The sequence below is a fragment of the Sinohyriopsis cumingii genome, chromosome 6 (assembly GCF_028554795.1).
Source record: "Sinohyriopsis cumingii isolate HCF-2022 chromosome 6, ASM2855479v2, whole genome shotgun sequence".
NCBI lineage: Eukaryota > Metazoa > Mollusca > Bivalvia > Unionida > Unionidae > Sinohyriopsis > Sinohyriopsis cumingii.
The window spans coordinates 90,734,652-90,757,844 of NC_142966.1; the positions used below are offsets into that span (position 1 = coordinate 90,734,652).

Sequence of the window (23,193 nt, forward strand, 5' to 3'; positions counted from 1 at the left end):
ACAATAAAATGGAATGCATTTTGTGTTCAACTTAACATCATTTTGCTGTTTTCTTACATCCAATGGTAAATATAACTGGGGAAAGCATATTTTATCCCTTTGACCTGTATTTCATTCTCGGCCAGTTTAAAATGATTTAGCAGAGAACTTGGTTAGGTTCTAGTATAAAGTTTTCATCTCTGTCCTCTCACTAAATACCCTGTAACTATGTTTATAAACAATCAATGAAGGCTATACAAGCAGATATGTGTTACTCGGGAAGTCACCCCATCATAAACACATAAATTAACTGCTTGGACCCCTAATAAAAAGTTTGAATGACCAATACAAAATATAATTTTGTCTTCATGTATTTTAAATGAAGGTCTCATTTTGACTTACAAAAATATTTTCTCTGACAAAATTTGACAAATATCCATCATTGGAGCTTGTATATGGTGTAGGAATATATACATGCTGATCTCATTTAATATCATTCCAATATATATATATATATATATATATATATATATATATATATATATATATATATATATATATGCATTTTGGCGGGAATTTGTATAAATTTCTATAAAAAATATTTAAATTACAAAAATATTAATTTTTTATTTTTAATTTCAATCTTATATTTTCAAAGTCAATATACATAACATATTCAAATTTCATGTGTCAATCGTTAGTAATACAGATTTTATACCAATTTAAACTGTACTCAAATATTGCACTGACAGGACATAGAATATAATTAATTTAACCATATATTCTCTACATATGTTTCTCAGTACTGACCTTTCCACTGTGTTAGAATCAATACAAATCATATATTAATCTAAAATGAGAGGCTGGACTGTACACAGGTCTAGCACTGGTGTATCATGCTGCAGACATGTAGCATGATGTCCCACCCAGTCATATTATCCTGACACCAGGCCGACCAATTCTAACACTAACCTCTTAATGCTGAGTCCCTAGCTAGACAGCTCTTAGTACCATTTTTATAAGTCTTTGGTATGGGGCTTGGGTATATAACCCCCGTTAGGAGAGGTGGTTGGCAGGGTGCCAACCATCCCTTCAGTCACAAATTTTTAATCTATTACACAAATGGGTAATAACACCAGATGCAAAAAATGCGCCACAAAATTCTTGCAGACATGAAATGGATGGAAATCTATAGATTCCTAGCAATGATTATTTATTAATCTCTAAAAAAAAGGGCAAAGAAAACAGCGTAATGCCTAAAGAGAATAATACATGACAGTTTTCGAAAATACAAATTTGGCCAGGGGATGGAACGAATGGAAAAGAGAATATAAACAAATACGTCCTCAACAAAAAGAAACAGGCTCCCCAATAAATCAAAAAAGCAAGATAAATAAATTTTCTTGCAAAATTCTTTTTTTTTATTTTTTTATTTGAGTTTTGGACAAATACTCACAATAAGTGCACTGGATCGAGCAAGGGATTGAGAAGACTACATCAGTGAAGCAACTAGACAACTAAGTGACGTAAGGTTTTACCACAAACTGGACCATGATTCAACACTGGAATATGCTAAAACCATCACTAATAGTATTGATGAAACGTACCAAATCGGGTACATAGAACAGAAAACGAAAAACTATTTAAGACCAGAAAAATCCAAGGAAAGGTAGATTTTATCTTCTACCTAAAATCCACAAACAAGGAAACCCGGGCAGACATATAATCTCCGGGAACTGTGCATCCAACAGAAAGGATATCAGAATATTTGGATCATTTCATGAGACCACATGTCCACAAATTACCATCATATCTTCAGGAAACGACTGACTACCCTATTAAATTGCAAAGCAAGCGAACCATTACAGCCAGAAACATTGCTTGTTTCCTTGGACATCACATCTTTATAGACTAACATACCACACAACGAAGGGATACAGGCGTGTAGAGAAGCATGGGAAACAGGAACTATAGACAATCCACCCATACACTTCCAAGTCTAACTCCTGCAGCTTGTCCTAAAACTCAATAACTTTGAATTTAACGAAGAAAATTACCTCTAAATTAATGGATCCGTAACGGGTACAGACATGGCTCCTTCGTATGCTCATATTTTTATGGGAAAACTGAAGGATCAACTTTTAGCATCGGTTGCACTTACACCATACCAGTGGGTACGCTTTATCGATGATATAGAAATGAAGTGGCAACATGGAAGAGAAAGTCTGGATGATTTCATATCAAAGGCAAACAACTTCCATCCCTCAATACAATTCACGGCAGAAGCCTCCAACTCAAACCACGTCTTCCTGGACACAACAACCAAACTTGAAGAAAACAAACTCCAAACCAAACGACAAACACCAGTATCGCCTCCCAAGCAGCTGTCATCCAACACACTGCATTACGAACATCCCATATAGCCAGGCACTGACGATACGTAGAATTTGCTCCGACGATGAAACATTCCTAAAAGGTCTGAAGAGCTATCTAAACATTTAATTTACCGAGGCTACGACAAGGGCTAAACAAACAAACCGCGATGACCTACAAAAATATGGAAAGAAGGAAAAGGCTGATAGGATACCATTTATCCTGACCTACCATCCAGACAACCCCAAAGTAGGTAAAATCAACGGGAAACACTGACTCATTGTAGAATCGTCGGACGCACTAAAGTTAATCCTCCCTAACAAACCTGTAATCGCCTACCGGAGACCAAAAAACCTCAAGGACATCCTAGTCAGGGCGAAGCTAACGGCAGTCACTAATCAAGACCACCATAGTCATTATGGCCCATGTGGCGATAAAAGGTGCAAAACCTGTCAACATATGATAGAGACCAGGATATTTTCTAGCACAGTGACTAGAGAAAAATTAAACATACATGGTCCAAACAAAACGCGAAAAACAAAGAATGTCATTTATCTCATCACATGTAAGACCTGTAGCATCCAGTATGTCGGAGAAACTGAAAAGCTACACAAAAGGATCAACCTTCATAGATCTGATTGGATGACAAAGAAGCTGTACAGAAGACCGGTCGCAGCACACTTCTTCTCCCCTGGCCACACTTTCAGTGATATAACACTTATTGCAGTTACTCACAACCCCAGGTGTATTACCCAAACCAGGAAAGAAAAGGAATCTTACTGGATGCGGCGCCTTAGAACATTGAAGACTAGAAGAAAAGGAAAACAAACCAACAACAACCATGCGCAATTTTTTAAAAATCTTTTGCAGCCGACACATTTTCTTTTAGATAATTCTCTAAATTTGCTTACTAGTCTAGGACTACTATAACAACGATATATCAGGGATATAATTTGCACTTACATAAATTTACATAAAATAAGAGATGTCGTTATGGCTCAACAATTTCTATGTCACTACAAATATTTTCCAGTATCAGCAAAACAAGCTGAAATAAACTAGTTGAAACATAATAAAGTTAAAATATTGAATTCCTGTAGAAACAGCCATGTAAAGTTTCACAAACATAACTGTTTTCCTGTTTTATTTGTTTGTCTTGCCTGTTTTGTATTTGCCTTTGAAAAAGACTCATTAAAGAGTCGAAAGCGCTCAGGCTATCGTTGTCATATATATATATATAGTGTGTGTGTGTGTGTGCGTGCGCGTGCGCGTGCGCAAACATACAGCGGATATTGGCACCCGTTTTCCATTTAATATAACGAGACTGAACAAGATGTGACATATATAAGCTAGTTCCTGAACACAAACACTGGATGAAATGCAAGCAACATATGAATACAAAACAAAGCTGCACGCAAAAGGGACAACTTATTGAACTGAATGGACATCAAAAGCAAAGGTCACTTATAATTTTAAAGCTCAGAAAAAGAAGAAAAGCAAAGAAACTATCATAACAGGATAATGTCCTAGAAAGGAAATAAATACTAACTTTTAAACATAAATTTGGGAAAACTTTAATTAATACCTTAAAATAGAAATAGAATTGAAAAACCTCACTCGAAAATAATATTTTCAAAACTCTTTTTAAAGTCGAAATGACCAGTATACCAACTTGGGTGAACATGAAATAACAGACTTAAAAACCTTAGGTATTTTGACGATTTTTAAGAGTCACCTTTAAAGTTCTAGTCAGTTCTATTCGGCTGATTTGGAACTGCGAAGTGACCACACATAAAGTAATCTTAGAGTTTTGGTTTTTCCAAACGCCCAGGCAAGCAAGGGTCAGCTATTGTTGTATTCTCTGGAAAAGCACTTAGAACACATGCTATAGTTACTAAAATGTTAAACTGCCGTTAACCCTCATCCCTTTGATCACTGTGTATCTCTTTATGGATCAAGATTTTAAAACCACACATTTAAAACGACACATGTTGTGCAATATGTCAATGCTGACATTTAAAATGACATGCAGTACATTATCTCAATCTAGGCAGACCTAAAATTACATGCAGTGCATTATCTCAATCTAGGCAGACCTAAAATGACATGCAGTGCATTATCTCAACCTAGGCACACCTAAAATTACATATGCAGTGCATTATCTCAATCTAGGCACACATACAATGAGATGCAGTGCATTGTCTCAATCTAGGTACACGTAAAATAACACATGCAGTGCATTATCTCAATCTAGGCACACCTAAAATGACATATGTAGTACATTATCTCAATCTAGGCACACCTACAATGACATGCAGTGCATTATCTCAATCTACGCACACCTACAATGACATGCAGTGCATTATCTCAATCTAGGCACACCTAAAATGACATATGTAGTACATTATCTCAATCTAGGCACACCTACAATGACGTGAAGTACATTACCTCAATCTAGGCACACGTAAAATGACACATGCAGAGCATTATCTCAATCTAGGAACACCTAAATTGACACGCAGTGCATTATCTCAGTTATAGACACACCTAAAATGACATGCAGTACATTATCTCAGTCTAGGGACACCTAAAATGATATATGCAGCGCATTATCTCAATCTAGGCTCACCTAAACTGACATATGCAGTGTATTATCTCAATATAGGCATATCTAAAATGGCATGCAGTGCATTATCTAAATCTAGGCACACGTAAAATGACATGCAGTGCATATATCAATCTAGGCACACGTACAACGACACATGCAGTGCATTATCTCAATCTAAACATTTAAAATGACTTAGATGGTGCATTATTTTGATCTAGGTAAACTTGGAATAATACATGTTAGTGCATTATCTCAATTTGGCACACCTAAAATGACGTATGCAGTGCATTATCTCAATTCAGACACACTTACAATAACATGCAATACATTAGCTCAATTCAGATACACCTCAAATGGCATATGTAGTGCATTAGCTCAATATAGAATCTAGACACACTTAAAATGACACATTGTAGTGCATTATCTCAGTTTAGAAACACCTAAAATAACATATGTAGTGCAATATGTTTAGACACACTTAAAACGGCATATGCAGTGCATTATCTCAATCTTTACACACTTAAACTGACATATCGGTATGCAGTGAATTATTTCAATCTAAACACATCGGTATGTGCATATTGAAGTAGCATTTAATTTTTAATAAATCTCATATCCATTTGGTTGCGTATGGTATCTCGATTTGGTTGTGTATGGTATATCGATTTGGTTGTGTACGGTATATCGATTTGGTTGTGTATGGTATATCGATTTGGTTTTGTATGGCATATCCTATTGGTTTTATAAGGTATATCCAATTGGCTGTGTATGTTATATCCAATTAGTTGTGTTTGGTATATCCAATTGGTTGTGTATGATGTATCTAATTGGTTGTGCATGGTATACCCTTTTGGTTGTGTATGGTATATCCAGTTGGTTGTGTATGTTATATGCAATTGGTTTTGTATGGTATATCGAGTTGGTTGTGTATGTTATATTCAATTGGTTGTGCATGGTATATCCAATTGGTTGTATATGATATATCTAATTGGTTGTATATGGTATACCCTTTTGGTTGTGTATGATATATTCAATTGGCTGTGTATGTTATATTCAATTGGTTGTGTATGGTATATCCAATTGGTTGTGTATGATATATCCAATTGGTTGTGTATGATATATCTAATTGGTTGTGTATGGTATAGCCTTTTGGTTGTGTATGGTATATCGATTTGGTTGTGTATGGTATTCCCTTTTGGTTATGTATGGTATATCGATTTGGTTGTGTATGGTATGTCTAATTGGTTATGTATGGTATAGTTAATTGGTTGAGTATGGTATACCCTTTTGGTTGTGTATGATATATCCAATTGGTTGTGTATGATATATCCAATTGGTTGTGTATGATATATCAAATTGGTTGTGTATGATACAGTTAATTGGTTGAGTATGGTATACCCTTTTGGTTGTGTATGGTATATCCAATTGGTTGTGTATGATATATCCAACTGGTTGTGTATGATATATCCATTTGGTTGTGTATGATATATCTAATTGGTTGTGTATGATATATCTAATTGGTTGTGTATGATATAGTTAATTGGTTGAGTATGGTACATCCTTTTGGTTGTGTATGGTATATCCAATTGGTTGTGTATGATATATCCAATTGGTTGTGTATGATATATCCAATTGGTTGTGTATGATATATCTAATTGGTTGAGTATGGTATAGCCTTTTGGTTGTGTATGGTATATCGATTTGGTTGTGTATGGTATACCCTTTTGGTTATGTATGGTATATCGATTTGGTTGTGTATGGTATATCTAATTGGTTGTGTATGATATATCTAATTGGTTGTGTATGGTATATCCAGTTGGTTGTGTATGACATATCTAATTGGTTATTATGGTATACCCTTTTGGTTGTGTATGATATATCTAATTGGTTGTGTATGGTATATCCAATTGGTTGTGTATGATATATCTAATTGGTTGTTATGGTATACCTTTTTGGTTGTGTATGGTATATCCATTTGGTTGTGTATGGTATACCCTTTTGGTTACGTATCGTATATCGATTTGGTTGTGTATGGTATATCTAATTGGTTGTGTATGGTATATCCAATTGGTTGTGTATGACATATCTAATTGGTTGTTATGGTATACCCTTTTGGTTGTGTATGATATATCTAATTGGTTGTGTATGGTATATCCAATTGGATGTGTATGATATATCTAATTGGTTGTTATAGTATACCCTTTTGGTTGTGTATGGTATATCGATTTGGTTGTGTATGGTATACCCTTTTGGTTATGTATGGTATATCGATTTGGTTGTGTATAGTATATCTAATTGGTTGTGTATGGTATATCCAGTTGGTTATGTATGGTATATCCTTTTGGTTGTGTATGGTATTTCTAATTGGTTGTGTATGGTATATCCAGTTGGTTATGTATGGTATATCTAATTGGTTGTGTATGGTATATGTAATTGGTTGTGTATGTTATATCGATTTGGTTGTGTATGGTATATCCAATTGGTTGTGTATGGTATATTTAATTGGTTGTGTATGGTATATCCAGTTGGTTATGTATGGTATATCTAATTGGTTGTGTATGGTATATCTAATTGGTTTTGTATGGTATACCCATTTGGTTGTGTATGGTATATCTAATTGGTTGTGTATGGTATATCCAGTTGGTTATGTATGATATATCCAATTGGTTGTGTATGGTATATCCAATTGGTTATGTATGGTATATCCAATTGGTCATGTATGATATAGTTGGGTCTTATTTTGGATTACTTGCTGGGATGTTTTTAAACGCTAACTTATATAATTAAAACACATGGTTTGAAACAAGCGATAGAACCTAGCAAACTGATTGGTTGACCTTAGGATCAAATAAAATCCGACCGCTTGATTCCAGATTTGTCGCTGAGGGAGAACTTAAGATATCTATTAAAACCGGAGCCAGGTTAATAAGCAGCTTTAAATATCTGACTGACGACAGCATCAGGCAAAAATACCCAAATGTCTTGGAAGAAAACGAACATCTTAAACAACTCCATAAATGTTCTAGTTAGATCACTGACGTAAAACGCTATTAAATACAGGAAATTTGTAGCATACAAAACAGTTAAGTTATTCACGCCGACAAAAGCATTAATTTCGCCAATGTGTAAATGATGTAGACATGGGCGTCCCTTCTCTTTTCTAAACCTTTATTGTATCAGCATTATCCTGGTCCTTTGATTTTGGCCCCCCCCCCCCCGGAAATTCCTACGGAGGTCCATGTATGTAGATCTGATACGCCATGAAACTGCAGCAATGTTTGCTTGCTCAGTTTTCATTTTGAATGGGTATATTTATTAACTAGCGCTGGGGATGTAGGCAATCTCCTTCCACATGCACGTGATTTCTGGAAATGGCCATTTCATTACAGACAAAATATCATTAACCAGATAGATGACGTCAGACTAACCGCAATATAAATTATCAAATACGAATATAATTTGTCATTTCACACAAAGCATCAGATATGAACTAAAACTTTGCTCGAAATTTAAATTTATAAATTGTTGGCGGTGGAAACGGCCAACGATTACAAACTCAGAACTTAAATTACAGATTTTCCTTCACAAACAGAATTTTTGTGATGAATATATTAACTCTTCGGATTTTGGTATTATTTTTGGAAGCAGTTATTGCTTCTTTATGGTGCGAAGACACCAGGAATGATAATTTTGGTACCAATTGTTGAATATACATTCTGTTGCAACATTTTAGTCCTCGTATTGAAGATGTTACGTCCTCAGTTCTCGAGATAAATGTGGAGCTGATAAGGCAACTGCTTTTTAAAACTAAAACCATACACGCAGGCAATAATGACGTTTAAGGCGGCACATTAAAGTTTTGCTCAGGTATAGTCTGTTTCCTTGAAAGGCCATACAGTTCAGATAGCACAACGATTATGACATTTATCATGAGTGTTTACGTTTGCAAAGAAAGTTTGAATTACCTTTGAATTATTAATCTATTATTTAATAATAATCATTTATAATTATTACTGCAATTTATCACACCTGGTTATCCACACGGACAGACCTACCCGCATCAGTCCAGGCCTAGGCAAGTTCCTCCATGGCGCGAACCGGACAAGTTGACTTTTAAAGACACGCCGTATGATGTAAATTAATCGATAAAACCAGGTCACGGACCGGATATGGCCCACGGGAGGTATTTTGGCCATCTTTGCTCCAGTCTAACAAAACCATGCTAACAATGTACGTCACTAGCTTTTGGAAAACATTTGGATTGTTTTTGCAGTGTCTACTTTGCTGTGATGATATTAACAGCATTACATAGTTAGGACGGAACTTCTGTCGTAATAATACAGCCATAGAGCCTCAAGATTGGACGTGTTTTTCAAGATGGTGGATATCCGATAGCCAATGCAAACAATACCACAATTTAAAAATGAAATTTAATTAAACATCCAAAGATTAATGTTGCAATTGATGTTTCTTGTTTTAAATGTTACAAACAATACACTAGATTTTCAAATTATATTCGTAATTTTACACAGAAGATCCGTTATCGACATCCGAATTTAATGTTGCAAATAATTTTTGACAGGAAAGTGAAAACCTTATTCTATCATAGAGTATAAGTTTGCCATTGAAATTAATCACTAAAAAGCAAAAACGTTTAGCATAGGGTTTTATAAAAAATTTTTTAAGGATTACAGAGAATACATGAGATAAAGCAATTGATAAAGAAAGTTATCAAATACAACAATTATGTACAAGAAGGATCTGGATTGTTTATCCTGCCAGTATATTTTAACTGAAGAAAGAGTACATCCTACAAAACTGTAGTAGATAGTTTGGTTAGTTTATGGTAGCAGAGCAAATATTAAAGGAGGAGAACTTAGACATCTTAGGACTGGTGTTAAAATATAGCCAAAATTCAAAGCGCTTTAAATATGCTTGAAAAAGTCCGTAAAAAGAGTTGGGCAGCTGCGTAGTAATTCACTTGGATGAATTCTAGTTGATGCTTTTCAGTTTCCATGACATCTGAAAAAAAATATTTTCAGTTAAATAAATTTTAAATAATGTATATATTGCATAGAAAGCATATTCTATGTGCCGCATCTGTGACCACATACCAAATCTCCGACTTTAAGCCGATTGAGTCCCCGAAGCTGAGGGTCTATAGATTTGACCCCTGAAACAAATATGGGTTCAAAAGTACATCGGATTGTTATTATTTTAATTTTTTCTTGAAATACGTTATTGAACCATTCAATATAATCTTAGAGAAGCAGCGGTTGTTATTGTTTCTTTGCTTCGTTTCTTTTTTTTTATCTTGTGCACCTTCCACAAGAAAGAAAGAAAGAAAGAAAGAAAGAAAGAAAGAAAGAAGACGGATGACCGGTAGAGAACGATAGTCATGAAACATTTGACAAGAAACCTTGATTTTGTTTCAGTAAGATCTAGATATTGCAAAACTGCATATTTCTTTTTTTTTCAACATAAAAATGATTATACTCTCAAAACACTGAACAGATTCAACCAAAACACTTGTGTGTGACACATAAAACCACCTTCAAAAGTCAAGCATCTCATATGGTAAATCCCACTGCAGTCAAAGCATTTATTAATTATAGGTCAAAACTTGACTTCCGGCTTAGACACAATCGTAACTGCTCAGCAGTCCCGTAATCCGAGAATAACCGCATGAGGTTTAATGACGTGCGATTTGCACGCATTTCGTTCGCTTCCAATCCGCTTCACAATTTATGTTAAAAATAAAAGACAGAAGAAGAAAAAAACGCACACAGATACACAACCTGAATCATCTCGGGTTGACTGCCAAACTGATTTTAAAAAAACCAAAGTATTCTAAAAAAACATTTGAGGAGGAATTTCTTTATAGAATGCCGCCATTTTTACAAAAATAGTTGCCGTGCACAAACATTTGAATTGGAGATCCAGTCATGAAAATGCCAGGGAAAAATTTTGCTTTTTGGCTAGGATATATATATATATATATATATATATATATATATATATATATATATATATATATATATATATATAAACACATAAAAAGCTTATCACGATTACCTGTCGAAGATATCATGGTGTTTGTATACGGTCACTTGAAAGTGCGGTTTTTATGTTCGCACCTTTGGGAATATATTGTAATAAGTCATGTCCGTCCGTGTGTTTTCCATCTGCCTGTGTTTCAGCCAGGTTCTGTTTTTAACAGTCTACGATAATTTAAGGATGGTGATATTATTCGGCGTGACAGTCATTCTAAAATAATTTAAAGATGGTGGTTATATTCGGCATGACATTCATTCTACGATGATTTAGGGATGGTGATCATATTCGACATGACAGTCATTCTACGATGATTTAGGGATGGTTATCAAATTGGGCGTGACAATCATTATAAGATGCTTTAGGGACGGTGATCATATTTGACATGACAGTCATTCTGCGATGCTTTAGGGATGGTGATCATATTCGGCGTGACAGTCATTCTGCGATGCTTTAGGGATGGTGATCATTTTTGGCATGCCAGTCTTTCTACGGTAATTTAAGGATGGTGATTATATTTGGCGTGAGAGTCATTCTACGAAGATTTAGGGATCGTGATAATATTTGACATGACAGTCATTCTATGATAATTTAAGGATGGTGATTATATTTTACATGACAGTCATACTACGATGATTTATCAATGGTGATCATATTCGGCCTGACAGTCATTATATGATGATTAAGGGATGCAGACCATATTTGACAAGAGTCATTCTGCGGTAATTTAAGGATGTTGATCATATTTGACATGACAGTCATACTACGATGATTTAAGGATGGCGATTATATTCTACATGACAGTCATACTACGATGATTTATGGATGGTGATTATATTCGGCCTGACAGTCATTCTACGATGCTTTAGGGATGTTGACCATATTTGACATGACAGTCATTCTGCAGTAATTTAAGGATGGTGATCATATTTGACATGACAGTCATACTACGATGATTTATGGATGGTGATCATATTCGGCCTGACAGTCATTATTTGATGATTAAGGGATGCAGATCATATTTGACACGACAGTCATTCTGCGGTAATTTAAAGATGTTGATCATATTTGACATGACAGTCATTCGGCGATGCTTTAGGGAATCTTGATCATATTCGGCGTGACAGTCATTCTACGATGATTTAGGGATGGTGATCATATTCAGCGTGAATCATTCTACGATAATTTAGGGATCGTGATCATATTCGACATGACAGTCATTCTACGATAATTTAAGGATGGTAATCATATTCGGCATGACAGCCACTCTACGATGATTTATGAATGGTGATCATATTCTGCGTGAATCACTCTGCAGTGATTTCGGGATGGGGGTCATTTTCGGCATGACAGTCATTCTACGGTAATTTAAGGATAGTGATCATATTCGGCGTGACAGTAATTCTAGGATGATTTAGGGATCGTGATCATATTCTACATGACAGTTATACTATTACTACGATGATTTATGAGATGTTGACCATATTTGACTTGACAGTCATTCTGCGGTAATTTAAAGATGGTGGTCATATTCGTCGTGATAGTCATTATACGATGATTATGAGATGTTGACCATATTTGACTTGACAGTCATTCTGCGGTAATTTAAAGATGTTGATCATGTTCGACATGACAGTCATTCTACGATGCTTTAGGGATGGTGGTCATATTCGTCGTGATAGTCATTATACAATGATTATGAGATGTTGACCATATTTGACTTGACAGTCATTCTGCGGTAATTTAAAGATGTTGATCATATTCGACATGACAGTCATTCTACGATGCTTTAGGGATGGTGGTCATATTTGTCGTGATAGTCATTATACGATGATTTAGGGATGGCGATCATATTCGGCTTGACACTCGTTCTACGGGAATTTAGGGAAGGGGATCATATTTGGCACAACATTCCTTGAAAATGAGCAGATATTTGATTTGGTGTAAAGTACACTACCATTCCAACTACATTCTAAGTTTGTAACAATAGCACCAATACGTGTCATTAGCAAGAAATGAATGTCTAGCTTCTTACCTCACGTTTTCACTCCGAAAAGCTGAGATACAGGTCGAGGCAGCCTACGGGTATTCCATTAGTTGATGCGTTACCTACCGCATGGTAGTCCCCACTTGCCACCTCCGTGTTTATATCAAACTCAGATGAAGGCATATTGTAGTTTCCCTTGAAGAAAATAAGTAAACTGATGACGACGGCGACAATGATCTCAACAATAACAACTGTAGCAAAAACAACCGCTGCTGCTTCTTCCACTACTACTGCTAATTATTATATACTTTGGTGTGAAAAAAGAAACTTATTGGTACAATAATTTTCATATTTTTTTCGTTCCTATGTTTCCACATGTGAATAACTTATAACTCTACATGTGAAAATAAATAAAAAATTTCCCTCATACCACGCGACGCTTGATTGTGTGCACCTACATAACTTAAACACGTAGAAAGATAAATGCTAACCTTGTGGACTAGAACAAATAAATAGAGACCGTATTACCTGTCAGAGATGAAAATTATTTTGTACCACAGGTGCTCGACGCGAGCTTGATGTTGAGAAAATATAAGTAATTCTTAAGGAACAAAATCAAACAGTGACAAAAATACCTTAGATTACCCCCATGACCTGTTCTGACATAGGACCCTCTCTATCATAATATATAAGAGAGAAGTTATGGAACTTCCAAATACTTCATTCCACCCATGACCCTCGATTTCCTTCTGCTATTTCCGTTTTTTAACGCACAATACCATACTATATGGCTTGTTTTACTCCTGAGACATCTTTCTGTCCATTAAGCCATTATTGACTTTTCTGCGATGTACTAAACTGAAGTTACGGGCTCCGAAACGTGCGATTTTTTACTCTGAGAAAAGTCCGAGCTCATGTGATAATAAGTATACCTTTTTGAGCCAATCATATTTCGGCGTTGACGTGTGTGCCGCATAGTTTACCTATTTTGAAAATAGAGTCGGATGTATATAATGCATGTGCATTGAAGAAGACAATGTCTAATTCTTGCATAGAACAGGATTCCTAAAGTTAACTAGAGTTAATGGTAAGTAAAAACTTACTTTTGCATCTACCACTATTCTGTAATTCAAGAAGGGATGCACCATAGAGTTGAAAACATTGTACATCTAGCGGTTTTTACATGTGCACGCACTTGTAAAAAACGAAAAAAATGCGAAAATCGTACGTTTCGGAGCCTGTAACTTCAGTTTGGTACAACGCAGAAAAGTCAATGATGGCTTGATGGATAGAAAATTATCTCAGGAGTAAAACAAGCCATGCAGTTTGGTCGTGTGCCTTAAAAACGGAAATAGCAGAAGGAAATATAGGGTCATGTGTGGAATGAAGTATTTGGAAGTTCCGTACCTTCTCTCTTATATATTATGATAGAGAGGGTCCTATGTCAGAACGGGTCATGGAGGTAATCTAAGGTATTTTTGTCACTCTTCATGATTTTTTGATTTAGATTATTATTATTTTTTCTTTTTCAACATCAAGCTCGCGTCGAGTACCTGTGTTTTGTACTGAAACCAATCAACTCAAGTCCGTTCGTGTCTCTAGGAAGTTGTTTCGCCTTAGCACCTGGCATAGGTAATTAACACGCTATAATGCATTGCTGTGACGCATTGCTGAATCGGTCTTTCTTTGTTGTCAGATATAGGGTAAACTAGTTTACAAAATGTCGAAAATATAATTTACGGCAGCAGATTTAGTCATTCTGATCTTAACGCTCCCTTAAGTCGCTGATATTTATATGATAAGTCTATGAAAGTGAGGTGAATATGATCGTGTGTGTGTATGTGTGTGTGCTGAAGAGTTAATTTAAACTTCTAAGGTTCGATTCAGGAGTCAGTTTGGTATTTAACACACTCAGAAATCCCTGTGTAAATAACGGTGTGTGTGTGTGTGTGCTGAAGAAATAATTACTTGATACAGATGATGACGTTTAGATTTCAGAAACGTTTGCAGTTATATAAAATAAATAACTTGTTTTAAATATCTATGTGACTTCAACAAACCCGGAAACTGCAGAATTAAATTATAAGTGTTTAATGAAATTACGTGAACTTAAAATTGATATTTGCTAAGTTAGTTGAAGAAAGTAAAATGTGAATGAAATGCATATCGTCAAGATTGTCGATCTCGATATGTATATTCATATCAATATCGTCAAGATTGTTGATCTCGATATGTATATTCATATTAATATCGTCAAGATTGTTGATCTCGATATGTATATTCATATCAATATCGTCAAGATTGTTGATCTCGATATGTATATTCATATCAATATCGTCAAGATTGTTGATCTCGATATGTATATTCCTATCAATATCGTCAAGATTGTTGATCTCGATATGTATATTCATATCAATATCGTCAAGATTGTTGATCTCGATATGTATATTCATATTAATATCGTCAAGATTGTCGATCTCGATATGCATATTCATATTAATATCGTCAAGATTGTCGATCTCGATATGCATATTCATATCATATTAAATATATTAAATACTTCGTCAGCGGTGGACGCTCTAATGAGTTAGGCCGGGTCCCCAGTGGCCGAGTGGTCTAAAGCTCTCATCGTTACGGATCACTGCCGTCTCACCTCTGTCTGCGTGGGTCCAAGTCTCGGGTTCGGCCAATGTGAGTATGTGAGAAAGCTTGCCAGTAGCTTCTCGTGGGTCGATGGTTATTGCCGGTGTTTTCCCGGGTTCTTCCTCCACCTTGCATACTGGCCGCCATGTATAGCGAGTTTCATAAATTCAATATTAAATCATTACCCATCTGAGATTCTTTTCATCACATAGTTTATATTTCAGTGGAAATTATTTAGATAGAAAGAAGAATGAATAATTTCGTTCATTCTTATAGACGGTGCACCTTTCATTTGTTGTGCATAAAATAAAGTCCCAGTTGAACTTGTAGAAGTAGATTGTACTTTTAAAAAACCCAACTATAAATTAAAGAACAAGTGTCCATCAGAGGGGGGGGGGACACCCAAATGACTGTCTATAAAAGTTTCGACTTCTGTGCAGGAAGTGTTCCATGGGGGTGACACATGACTGTCTATAAAAATTTAGAATTTTTGTGCAGGAAGGAGGTCCATTGGGGTGACATCATGAGTTACCGCACTGACACCAACCCTAGTGACGCCACTGCATTTTATAACGACAAAATCATTTTTCAAACCAGAATTATCAATACCATGTGATGCCACATTGTTTGATACGGTACACAGTAAGCCCAGAGTACATGTTGCGCGTAATATGAAACTTTGAAAACTAAACATTACATTGTTGCGATTTTCATGTGGAAATAGAATTATTGGATGCATAAATTCCTATATTTAATGTAATGTATTTGTGACCGGATATTTGCAGTATTTAATTTGGAACAATAGACTGTACAGAAGACGTAAACAAATTTCTTTTTTAGTCGGATTTACTTCGCATATTTACTACGTAAAGATGCTGTCGTTGGATGAAGTTCAGTCAGTTGGCATACCGGTTTATACCCACATTCTTCCGTTAACAGAGGCGAGTTTATTTATTTCTGTACGTTAACATTTCAACCACGCTTATTTTTAGGGTGGATTCTATTTCTATGTTGCAGATATATCACCCCTTCCTCCCCCACTCCGCGATCCGCCATCATCTGAGCAATACCCTTAGCTTTACTTCTTGGTATTGTTCTTATCTTATGGTTTTATCCATTTTTCATATGATGATATTGTTATTCATGACATATTCATGACATAACAGTCTCCTTTGAGGGTAAATTGGCCATATTGAAACAGACAAGACCATTTCCACCCCCACCCCCCAAATCCCTTTCGCGAATCGAATCACAGTATGGCGGCCAAAATTTTAATTCAAAACAAAATGAAGCAAAAGGCGGGGTTAAAAAGTTTTCTCACGATCACAACCAGTCAGTAAAGAGAATACTGCACACTAATTTCATGGACTTACTGGGACCAATCAGAGTCAAATAAAGTGATATATATTACCATGTGGTAATATAAAAAGTACGAAACTGCACATACTATAAGAAAACTATACCGACTATGTGATAAAGGTATTTATGACGTAGTAATAATGACGGGCTTGAACGCAATTCATAATGGCAACTATTTACATCTTAGCAATCAAAACATCCTAGTTTCTTCCCGATTGTGCGTTTTGTAGAGGATCTGAAATGGATAATCATTTAATATTGACTTTATGAAACTAATTGAATAATGTCCAGCTTATGCGAGCCCTGGTAAGCAAAAGCTGGACAGTATTCAACGACTTTAATAAATTTAATATTACATGATTACCCATTTGAGATTTTATTATCACAATGTTTTTATTTTAATGCAAATAGTTTAAAGAGAAAGAAGAAATAAATTATTTCATACCGACTCAGACGATGTACCTTGTATTTGTTGCGTGTACAAAATAGCATCAGACGCTAGTTAAATGAATAATACGCAGTTCTATAACCAGTAAAATTTAAAAGTAAATTTTCGTTCACAATTATAATTCAAAGATCAGCTGTACTTCCAAATCATTATAACATTTCACACAGCATAATATGACAGCATGGAAATTCATATGTGATGTTACACAGTTAGTTGACTTAGTTTAGATTAGTCAAGCCATATATCCCTATTTCGATGAGATTGTTTACAATTTTTCCACCAAAGTATGTCAGTTCCACTACAAAGCATTCCAGTTACTGGATATTCATGTGAACGGATGAATAATGCCTGCAGAAATTCCAGATTTACTCTAATGTATTTGCGATCGGAAATTTACATTATTTGATTTGGAAAGGTATAGCAGACTTGCACAACTGTTTTGGAGTCGGAATTATATCACATAATAAGAACGACTAGCTCGTTGAAACTATTTTTTACCATGTAAAAAACGCCGTGGTTGGGTAACATTCTGTCATTTGGGAGACCACTATACGTCCACATTCTTTTCTAAACTGAGGTGATCGTATTTACTCCAAAATAAGTTAACATTTAAACCACGCGTGTCAGAGGGTGAGATCTATGTTACATGTCCCTTAACCCTCTATCCATTGACCGATACCCGTAGTTTTAATTTAACGGGCCCCTATGCGGTAAATCGGCAATATTGCGACAAAATGTATTCTTTTTTCCCCAATACCCCTTTGACAAATTGATTTGAAAAATAGCCCTGAAAATGTTGATAGTAATAGTAAAAAGAAAACTTCCAGAATGCGGGATAAGAAAAATTTCCACGGTCGCAGCCAATCAGTAAACAGAACACAACGCAAGAATGTCATCCTTATTTGGCCCAATCAGAATCAGATAAAGAGATTGGTTAACATGTTGGCATGTCAAAAATATTAAACTGCACATACTATATGTAAAGTGTTCCGATTATGTGATAATCGACTCTCTTAAATAGACTGCCGGGTCATCGTAGTGATACTTTCCAACCTGGTAACTTTTGTGCGTCCGCCGAGACGTACAAATAATAGCAATACCTCATAAAGAATATGTGTTAAAAATAACCCTCGACGACGTTTAAAAAATCACTGAGATACATGCACTATTCATTTCTAATGATATTCCTCCAACTTTCGAAATTAAAGAAGTCATTCTGTTTAATGGACTGAAACTATTACTTACGTGGCTATTGGCGATGATTCGTCATCGATTCGTTGTAGCGTAAGTGAAATTTTTATGAAGTAATATCAATCACTAGGTTGAGGGCAGCTGAAAATGGCTGCTATTTACATCCAAGGTCTTTTCCCAGCATGCGACGGAAAAGGCCGAGGACGTATTAGTCTAAATCAGAAGTCTTTTTCTTGCATGCGACGGAAAAGGCCGAGAACGTATTAGTCTAAATCAGAAGTCTTTTTCTTGCATGAGACGGATAAGGCCGAAAAATGTTTTAGTTGAAGAGTTACCGTTTTAAATGGGCAGTAACAGCTCAGCCCTGAAGACACGATTGGTTCCGGACAGTCAGTGATCATATTAAGGAGTTCACACAGGTCATCGTAGTGACACGAGCCCAGGAAACCAAGGCACGGTATTTTTACCCATTGGTTATCAAGCTTTTTGTACAAGACAAGATCAGCCTATATAAGAAATTAACAATAATATTAAAAACACAAGAATACAACGATAAAATCCGTGTGATCAAATGGTGCATTGAAATAATTACATTTGGTCGAAACACAATAAGACCGTGGACAAAAGCTAAAGTTTTGGATACACCTAATAATATTGTGATAATTGGACTTTTGCAACCGAAATTCAGTTCGATTCTTCCATTAGGTCCATTAGGTCCATTTATATGAGCCTAAAACGTGCACATTTTATAAACATATCAAGATTTCAATATAAAAGCCTATATTATGCTCTAGTACCAAAATTTCACAACGTAGAGCTTTGGCAAGATACTAGTCCCAGTTCGAGTTACTCTTTTAAAAAAGAGGTTTCTGCCATTGTAGAGATAAATCTTTTCAGTGCCGGATTAAGCTAGTGTGGGGCCTGTAGCGTATGTTATACAGGGGACCTAAAATAAATTAAAAAAAACACATAAATATTAAAACACATACATTTTTAACTTGCATAGTAAAGTATTTGTATTTTCATTTGCCATACAGCCAGATCATACGACAAAAATATGTCGGATATTTCGGTAGAAGTATTATTTACATGAAGGTAATTGATAGCTTGAAAGCATTTAGTGCGGGGCATTTGAAAGTGTGGGGCCCGTAGCATATGCTACTTTTACTACTAGGATATTCCGGCATCGAGTCCATTACAGAATTGTTCTTCGCAGAGGTTCTTAATATGTTATATAGTGTAAGACTGGGCCAAAGAAATGCCCTGCCTCGTGCATATATTTGATTGAAGATTAATAATCAATTAAAAACGATATCGAATTGTACCAGCCCCTGTAAATCATTCATTTTCTGGTTTACGTTTCCTACGAATATGATATAAAAAAATGATGAATAATGAAATTTACTGGAGATTATGGTGAAGGCTTGAAACATCGGATGAAAACTGTCAGTATATTGGCTGAGTAGATATAAACTGCAATCAAAATGCATTTTGAAATGGAATGCACAGCAAAAACAACAGCAAAAAATTTGTTCTTTTTAAAATCTGATTAAACGTTGTAATATTTTAATTGTAATATAAAATATAACTAATTATTTACAAATATTACTTACATTTTTACTCATATTTGTTTCTCTATTTGTTATTTTTACTGAATAATCCTGACATTTGTATGATGGCTTAAATTCCACGTGTGTATGTCAATAATTCTTATTACTTTTAGTACTACATGCAATTATAATGTCTAAATTACCTTTTAAAACAGAAATATGAATTAAACATACGAAAGGGTAAATTCATCTTTATTCAGACCACATTATATGAACTGGGGGTGGGGGAAGGAGGGAGAGAGATTTTTTTTTTCCTGCGTGAGAGTTCGCGTCACATCTTCAATCGACTGCTTCGTTTCACAAATACAAAATAGCCACATCCGTCTCCCAGATATAGAACAGTTATATCACTGCACTCTCGTCGTTACATTTGTCCAAACTACAAATATTTTGGTTCGCATGGAGAAAGTCTTGGCTTGAAATTCTTGAGGTATTAATGGATTAAATAATGATTCAGAATGGGCCTGTCCATAGTAAACTTATATCAAAACGTTTCATTGAGGACGTTGAATAAATAATTTTAAGTTATTACATTTGTATGGGAAAATATGAACGAGTTTTTCAGAGTCCTCAAAATGTACTTTCTAAGTTCTTCAAATCCGAATGACATTACTCATGTCATATAAAACCTGATGCACAACGAAACTGTACTGTAATTTTAATACATCGCACGAAATTGGGAGTACAGTATTAGTCCGAAAATACGAGTTCATATTTCCCCATATAAATGCAGTAACCTTTTTATTATATATTCATTTCGTTTTCCTACCTGAGGCTTAATAATAAAGGAATACACTACAAGAAACAAAGTACTTGAATTTATCCTGTGTTTTAAAATAAATACACAACCCTAGATTTAACAATGCATAGTAACACTATTCCTATGCACATAGCACCGCCCAGCGAATCGTTTCAGTAAGGAGAATGCGATTTCAGTTGGAAATATAGTAGAAATTATAGAAACTGAGGACGTTCAGGGTACATAAATGTAAGTTTATTTATCACCATTCTTATTACCTGCCAAAAAAGACACATGGTTATGTCATGTCACTTGCAAGAGGGCCCCCAGGTATGACTTGTATCATACATTGTTTTCTAATGCTAGCCTAATATGGTATTAAAATAGTTAAAAGGGGAAAATTGCAAAGCAACTGTTGTGAGACGGTTCATTTAGCCAGCGGAAATAATAGTTTTTCGTCATCTTGGCTTATTGGCTCTGAGGCTCTCAGTTTCCTACCAAAACCTTCAGTTGCATTTTTTTTCTTTCTCGAATTTAGTGTTTTGACTGACTTTTAAAATGGTACGTATCTGATAGATATATGCGGCGGCCTTTGACCTAAATATGTTTCTCCATGCTATTTTAAAAAGATTGTAGAGAGCACTGCTCATAATCTGAACCATTCTATTTGTGAAGGTTACGAATATTTCTTCTAAATAACTGTTTAATTGATCAGAATGGTATTTTCAATAATGCGTCTTTCACGTTTGTTGAGGACATTGCGAATATCACGTTCTTTCGATTGCTTGTTTGACGGTTTCATTTGTGACTCAGTGAACTCGTCCATACCGTTAACTTTATCATCTCTATTTTCAAATAGACGGGGCAGCTTGTTTAGTTCATTCACAAATAAATCTAGTTAACCAGAACCTAAAGTCTACCACGCGAGTATACATGGTTTGTTTACAAAGTAGTTCCTTATACACTATACTATTTTTACGCACACGTGTCGTGAAGTATGAAGCCGTGTGGTGTCGGAAAATACTGCACGAGTCTGACAACGTAAATTTAACGGAGAAAAAGAAATTAGCGTATAATAATGATTACTACAATGTACAACCTACCTGCAAAGGTGCATTGACGTCAGATTTGGCTGTTAATTGAAACCCAATATTGACTGACCCCGGAGTCTGAATGGGATCAGGGGTCACAGTCAAGCTATTCGCCACTAACGTGGACTTAGATGGATCACCACAGTTCCTCCAAGAAAACGATTTCAATCGGACAGGGTCTCTCTGGAGTAATAAAAAAATGTTTATTATAAAACAGTTATCACAATTAACTATATGTCAGACGATTATTTAGTGTGTGTGTGTGTGTGTGTGTGTGTGTGTGTGTGTGTGTGAGAGAGAGAGAGAGAGAGAGATAGAGAGAGAGAGGTCATGACAAAAATGGATAATTGCACTTGTTAAAGTTTTTATTTTTGCGTTTCTACTGCCACTAAACATAAACCTCAAGTATATAAAAAACCAGTGCTAAATTTTTTTTTTGTTAGACTAAAATTGAATGTACTTACTATTAATTATAAGAAACATTACGCAAATATTCTAGAAAATACCTTTAATTTTCTCGAAACATTTATGGCGACTGAAACGATTAACTTTGATACATTTGTCTTGTATTGCACATATATTTCTTACTCACCTGTGTTCTGTTATCTTCAATTTCTTCAAAATACTGAACATTGTTAGCAGCGGCGCTGAATATTAGAAAGATGCAAGGAAGATATGTTTTCATCTTGAACGTTGATGATGAAAAGTTTCTTCAATAAACGTCAAGAAAGTCAACATAGATACAGTGTGAACAAATTTAATTCACGCCTCTCAACAAGGAACCTTACAGTCTCGTGACCTATTGGACTGTAAATCTTGAGATAGTTTATCAGCGAATTCAAATGTGAGCAGGCATGTCTGAATTGGTCATTGGTGGAATGTATCGTCATTGAAAATAAAGGGGTCATGTGAATGCCCTGCATATTTATCTAACCGTACTTTGGTGTTTAATTTCTTAACAAAATATTTACAGACTTTGAAATAAAAATGATCGCTTCAGTTTTCGCCTTCTTTCAGACGTGTATTCAAATTATATGCATCACTGGATATATATATATATATATATATATATATATATATATATATATATATATATATATATATATATATA

The 23,193-nt window shown here is 35.2% G+C and overlaps 1 protein-coding gene across 1 annotated transcript; it reads right to left on the reverse strand.

Moving 5' to 3' along the window:
* Window positions 1-9,691: 9,691 nt before the first annotated feature.
* On the reverse strand, window positions 9,692-22,895 carry LOC149797427 (ganglioside GM2 activator-like). The gene is made up of 5 exons (XM_089960411.1): window positions 22,675-22,895; window positions 22,095-22,265; window positions 18,978-19,148; window positions 13,050-13,196; window positions 9,692-9,982 (listed from the first exon to the last, which is right to left on the reverse strand). The coding sequence occupies exons 1-4, from the start codon at window positions 22,765-22,767 to the stop codon at window positions 13,059-13,061; spliced, it is 573 nt and encodes a 190-aa protein (XP_089816537.1). The 5' UTR covers window positions 22,768-22,895; the 3' UTR covers window positions 9,692-9,982; window positions 13,050-13,058.
* Window positions 22,896-23,193: the final 298 nt, after the last annotated feature.